Genomic DNA, 6,824 nt, shown 5'->3' on the forward strand with positions numbered 1-6,824 from the left:
ATTTCGGTAAAGAAAAAAAGTCACGTAGGTGACTTTACCGAAAAAACCTAAGAGTATAAATGATGCAAAGTTGCTTGCGCATTATTTTTTAACTGGTGATTTTTCAAAGAACATATTTAGTGACATAATAAATCGACACGATGTAGTAAAACAGCATCGGGCTTTTGGAAATTGTGCTTGTGTTGAAAGGCCAAAGTTACAGTATGGTGCACAATCATTTCGCAAATCGTAGCCTTGACATGCATCAATCAAAACATCATGCTTATATCGACATAACCTTTTTGCCAGTATCCATATGATCAAAAGAATAGGCTTCACCCTTTTCTGGCAATAACACAGTTGTTAAGATGTTCAAACACTAAATAGTCACCGATTGCATATTATCAGTGCACGTTTGTTTGCATATTTTACCACAAGCATGTGGTTAATGCAGACTTTATGCCTTGCAATAGGTTGCCTATTTGGTGTTTGAACATCTTAACACCTGTGTTATTGCCAGAAAGGGTAAAGTCTATTCTTCTTCTGCTTATAATTCACAATCTGTCGTTAACAATGACCAACAAAAGCCAAAGAAAGTCAAAGTTATGGTGAGAGGTTGCATGCTTATGACTTACTTGTGCCCAGATGCATCTTGAATCGATCCTGCAAGCGATCCACCAGGGCACCCAGCACCTCTAGGCCAAGCAGGGACACCTGGGGGAATGCCAAACAATCTGTAATGGCCTGCATACGCTTGTTGAACATTTAAGGCTATGGTCAATTTGCCACTGTGTTCATGCATGTAAACTACCTCAATGCAACATTTACCAACTGTGTTGTTGTGGAAACAGGTGCATATTAATTGGTGGCCAAATTCACTCCATCAAAAACACCTCAAACATACTTTTGATGTTAAATTGAGTACTTTACTTTATACGTAATAATAAATTACATGGAGAATATGTATGGGATACAGCACAATGCAAAGGACAGCAGCTTTGCAAAAGAAGATTCTACATTTTGTTTTACAATTCACCATGAAGAGCAAGTGTTCTCAGATATATATAAAATGCTAAGTAATGTCCCAGTTATCGGTCAGCAGCCATGGGAATGCACTTTCTCTCCTCCCATAATGCTGCATGATGCCAGGCCATCGTTATAGAATAATGAAGAATGCACGATATTTATTTTTGGTCTGGATATTTTTCTTGCTCGAAAAATTAATTTTAGAAGACAAAGTGATATTATACTTTTGTATAATTTGACAAGAAGGATTAATCGGTGTAACAGTTTGCAAGGTGGCAATGCTGAGTAATTAGTACTTGCAATGTGGTGAATATTAAGCAAACATACTGAATAGGAAAGTGTTTGCCATAATGAAAACAACATTCAGTGACTATGAAACACTACACGTGATTGGTAAATAAGGCAGTAAAACACTGGACCTTTGATCAAACTTTAAATTGCTTTGGGTGACAAGTAGCTTACATGTTCATTATTTTTATTTTTAGCTAAAAGTATTTCAAAATGAATGCCATAAGTCTCTGTAGGCCACAACAAAGATGCACTTGTAGTCTTGCAAAACGAGCACAGCCCCCACAAGCTTAAGTCGATGAATATAATTTCTCATCCATTTTCCTCAGCCGGTGTCTGACTGCCTCTTTCTCACTAAAATAAATGCCAACTTATTCTGTACAGCATCTAGAGATGTGGTTGCATTTAGATTATATTCACATAGCATCTCCGATTAGCACGATTGTCTATGTATGGTGCAAAAACGTTCAACATACATTAATTCACGTAACATTATATCACGTCTTTTCCAGGATCTGATTGATAACATGCATGTAGTCGATGGTGGAAAACAACGTTTCACCTCTACATTACCCATTAGTCTGTTCCCAATGACCTAGTGAACAAAGAATATATAAGTGAGAGAGGAGGTTAATGTATCTAATTCTGTATCATCTTAGATATGCTAAGGACAGTCATTCCTGAATTAATGACAGGACATTTTTGAAGAACGTAATAAAGGCTGCAATATTGGGCTCCAGATCAACTTGACTAATACAAATGTAATAAGAATGTTTTGCATCAGTTCACATTAGATGCTATCACATGGATCGGAAACATGGACGATGAAAAAGGAACACAAGCAAGATAACATGCACGTGTATCATACAGTGAGAGATAGTAAAATGAAAACATGGATCAGAGAACAGATGAGAATTAGAGACGTAATATTGAGTGGGAGTAAAGGTAAGTGGGATTGTTAGGAGCGATGAGGGCCATTTGTCAAGACTGATGATAGTTGCAGCCAAGAGGAAACAATCAATAAAACATCCACTAAGGAGATGCAACGATGTGGCCAGTTCATAGTTAAGATATATTGTAGCAACACAAGGCCGTGAAGGATGGCGATTACTTAGAGGGGCCTTCATCATCCAGCAGTGGACAGCGTGGTTGATGATGAACGAGTTTAAAGTCAAAATGAGCAACATGCACTGATGCAATCCAATTAGAGTTAGAATTGGGAAGCTGCTGTAAAACGCATGAAGCACAGTATATGAATTCAGCAAATATTAGTATTACGCAATTATTTTCTACTCTTTGTCAACCCAGGTGAAGACGGTTACTTGTGTGGCGATCGAAACGTGACTTTACCGAAAGAACTAAAGAGTATGAATTCCTGCAGTCACGAAACCTTCAAATCAAGATAGAAATAGGTTTGTTTCGAAAAATTGATAAGTTACTCAAATTATGCTCATAAAGAAAGGGCATTTTTTATTCAACTTCTTTTTTTTCTAAACCCAGTTTTAGAGACATTAATTGAGCATACACATTGGCTTGATGCAACACTGTCTCGTTGAAACTTACAAAATGTATACTGCTGAGATTAATGTGGAAAAAGTATATTTCGTAATTTCTAGAGTGAGGTGCCATCATATGTTCGTGAAATGAACTACACTGTTTTGTGCACTTCAATGACTTCACAATTTCATGGACGAGCTTGCATGTGACAGAATAACAGCCCATAGCAAATAAAAATGTTACCAAAAAGTACACCCTATCTTATGAATCCGTTTAGTTACACGTTGCTGCATTGGATGCCAAGCAGCTGCAGAGTGCCGTACGAACAGGCACAACTACTACTGTATCTGCGGTACCATTCCAGTTGTTAAATATATATGAACTCAAAACCACAAACATTCACTGAAGCATGTCTCTGGCGCACGTTTACCGAGCACCACAGACCCTCGACCGCCAAATACAACGTACAAAGGGCCAAGGGACAGCAATGGAAATTAAAAGTATGGAATCAGCAAAAAATGTACGACAAAAGCTGCCACAGCCGTTCCTCTCTTCTTCAGCAGCCCTGTGACCAGCACATGTCAAATGGGTTCAGCTGGCATGGCATGTCAAACTCGGTCACTCGGCTAAATTGGGAGTCACCAGATCAGTTCACTGAGAATACTTACCTACAAAACTATACAAGTACTGTACCGTGGGCATTTTGGTCCATTGCACACAAGCAACACCCCACGTAAACATACGCACCGTGGTATTTTTCGCAATTTGTAAAGCATTACATTATTATCACTGTTTTACGCCTCGGTTTACGTTGGCGATGAAATATTTTACATTTAAAAAGATGGACATACCGTACTGTATACGACTTTGGGCAGCTTCACAAAACGTACTCTAAAGTAGCAATGACATAAGCAACTAGGAATGCAATTAGAGAACTGCTCGAAAGCTTATACAGCTGATCAGGGCAGGACTGAGGGATTAGCTCCCCTAAGGCAGTCCGGCATAATCCTTAGTAAATCAGCTTCTTACATTCAAGCATTAAGGAATGATTTTTTTTCAAGTAACAGCAATGACTGCTTGACGAAATCTTGAACATATACGAGTTTCCTTGCTCAGGAAAGATGTTTTTTTTAAGTGAGGATTTTGCAAATTAGCTATTTCCATATAAAGTCATGTGGTCGTCTGTAATATGTATAGCTTACAGAATGATTTTTAAAGAATGTGCAAAATTATAGTTGAAAGGAGACTTTTTGAAGCATAACATTAAGTGTCAAATGAAACGCAAGTATTGCTTGTTTTAACTCTTTAAAATATAATATTGCAACACAACGGGCCACTTGTGATGGTCGAAAGTTGGTTCAGTGCCTATGAGACAAAAGCCAAAAAGGAATTTGTAATGGAAAACCACGATTCACCTTGAATTAATCGACACATTAACTATCAGTTCAACGTTTCATGGCTATTATAAGCAAGTGTTCTTCACACTCTGAAAAGAAAGGTACGTCAGCGTTTTTCTAAACAAGTCCATCAACTCTATACACCTCGAGGGCCTGTCCATCATCTTAGCATCAAGCCACGAATTGGGGAAAACGACCCCTTGATGAGAGAGGTACAGTAACAACAGGCAACATCGCCTTCCCTTTGGCTGATAAGACACGTTAGCAATAACCCCCACTAAATTTCGATTTAAAGCTTTCGTGACTGCAGGGATTCATCTTCTTGGTTCTTTCGGTAAAGTCACGTAGAAGGGAAGTAATAAAATAATAAAAATAAAACATAATAAAACAATTCTCACGACGTTTCGGCCACAACGCAAGCAGCCATCCTCAGGATGGCTGCTTGCGTCGTGAGAATTGTTTTATTATGTTTTATTTTTATTATTTTATTACTTCCCTTCTACGTGACTTTACCGAAAGAACCAAGAAGAATAACCCCCACTGTTTGACACCGAAGATGTCCCAAGCTGGGCATACCCGAGCTCGGAATAATGTTTTATTTCAACAACACGTGGCACTGCGAATCCTTCAAAAACTGACCTTAAAGTTGCTTGATCCAACCCAGCCGGTCAGTCCGTCCACCATACGGTCCAGGAGCGATGGGTCCTGCTCCACATCCCACGATCGCACAGGATCTGAGAGGTAGTCCACCAACTCCTGCCCAGTCTGCAGTCGCTTGCTGACATCCTTCTGCATGACCTGCATCAAGAAATACTCCATGTTCTGCTCCATTGTTTGTCTTAACTCGATTCTTTATAAGACGACACAGAAACTACCGGTCCCTTTTTTTTGCTTCAATTCCTGCTTTCGTCGTTGAATCTGAAGATGGTTTCAGATCTAAAACGTTCCGACAAGAAGTGGAGAGAGAAGGGGGGAAAACTTCTGGTTTCCTGGACATCCGAGTCGAGAAGCCCTCTTTGATGGCTTTGAGATGAACGTCTTCACAGCTCTCCAAGAATGTTCAAGCATGCGGCCTCGTTGTTGTCGCGTGTGAACGGGACGCAGCACATCCTCCCGTCAGCTCCTGGACAAGCAGAACTGTGTGGACATAAAAAGAGACCAAGGCTGTCAGCAAAGAGGACGAGAACGACGGCTACGAACAGCAAAACGAGGGCGGTCACCCTCCTCTCTGTGCGATGGAGAGAAGCAATTACAGCTCGCGTCGTAAACTTACGCCCCACGTTTACTTGGGGTCAACACCACCGCGTCTTTCGCTTTAAGTTGCTTTTCGATGGTTTACCGAGGCCCCAGAAAGTATGCAGCTGTTGCCACAAAGTGCCCCCACTGTAAAGTGGCAAATGTTATAAATAACGAGGCACAACGCTGCACAACGCAAACCCCGTGGCGTCGAACAATGCCGAGGCATGGGGACAGCGCTGCCAAGAAATTGGCTGCCGCCCTATGTAATAGAAATGACTGAACTTTTATTAAACAAATAACAAATCAACACACCATAAACGTTGCTGTGTTGTATCGCTCGTCGTCCCGCTTTGTCTCACGTTAAAACATTTGACGCTGCCACCTCGGACCAGGCCTCCTCACCCGGCTCCACAGTTTTCCACTTTTTTTTGTTCAACAAAATTAACTCGGCGTGAAAGTTACGCAAACGGGCTCCGGAAATCTCGATGTCTTCAACAAAGATTGCCAATTCTGCCCCGATGTTAAAGCACGAAGACTTTTTTTATTTAAAAAAATATATAATTGACATTAAATAACGATTACAAAAATTATTTCCTTTCTTTAAGGGGGAGACGATCGCCGCCGCGCTGCCCCGCCTGAGGCCTAGCGCCAGGCTGCGGCGCAATTTCCAGGCGAGGCCGGTCAAGCCCCACACCCCCCGCGAAAATAAAAATAAAATTCCTCGCTCGTCGCGCGTTACGGCGACAAAGCTTAAAATTGGCGGCTTAGCGGCGCCCCGGCAATAGACTGGCACGCTTGTGGCCGCCTTTGTCGACGTCTCTGACACGAAATCGGCCGCTCCAGCGCCACTTTGGCGACTTTTCGTGGTAGTTTTGCTCTGCCCGAGACCCCAGGGGCAACTCACCTCGCGTGGCGGCGCCATGAGACCGTGCGTCACTGCCCTTTCCCTCCTCCTCCTCCAACACCACCAATTATATGCACAACAATATTCTTATTATTAGCAGTATATAGTAACACAGTAACAAGTGTATGCGGTACGCAATATTAAATTAAAGTTAGTAACGTACAACCGTGTACAACTGTTCACCCATTACCGCAGTGGATTGACGAAAAAAATTGGTGGTAATTCAATCCCCACTGTTGGGTTAACGTAAGAGCTGTTTTAGGTTGTAAGTATTATGGTGAGTACGTTCTTGCAATGCAGTACACTATTCTATTATTGCGCATGATGGCAGCAGCAGCAACAGCAGCAATGTGTTAAGGAGCTCAATGCCAACGTCGAGGTCTGCTGCGAGCCACGAGAGGGCTTCAGGAGAGAGTGAGAATTCGTGTAGTTTTACTTTTGCTTCTACAATGGTTCACCATTGGAACCTCACTTTCCAGAGTTATATTTTTTTG

The 6,824-nt window shown here is 41.4% G+C and overlaps 1 protein-coding gene across 26 annotated transcripts in view; it reads right to left on the reverse strand.

Annotated features, from left to right (window-relative positions):
- Positions 1-6,503, reverse strand: part of LOC144931758 (CLIP-associating protein 1-A-like) — an 85,264-nt gene extending 78,761 nt beyond the window's left edge. For 4 of the 26 annotated variants that reach the window (XM_078856105.1, XM_078856104.1, XM_078856112.1 and 1 more), the window contains exons 1-3: positions 6,331-6,492; positions 4,827-5,324; positions 615-693 (exon numbers count right to left, since the gene is read on the reverse strand). In XM_078856105.1, the coding sequence (XP_078712231.1) occupies positions 615-693; positions 4,827-5,018 (271 nt within the window). In that variant the 5' untranslated portion in view covers positions 5,019-5,324; positions 6,331-6,492. Of the gene's footprint in view, positions 1-614; positions 694-4,826; positions 5,325-5,460; positions 5,552-5,738; positions 5,851-6,330 lie in introns of those variants that run through there. The other 22 variants (XM_078856111.1, XM_078856100.1, XM_078856099.1 and 19 more) reach the window with 15 other exon arrangements.
- Positions 6,504-6,824: the final 321 nt, after the last annotated feature.

Source organism: Lampetra fluviatilis, chromosome 1 (genome assembly GCF_964198595.1).
Source record: "Lampetra fluviatilis chromosome 1, kcLamFluv1.1, whole genome shotgun sequence".
In the NCBI taxonomy this organism is placed as follows: domain Eukaryota; kingdom Metazoa; phylum Chordata; class Hyperoartia; order Petromyzontiformes; family Petromyzontidae; genus Lampetra; species Lampetra fluviatilis.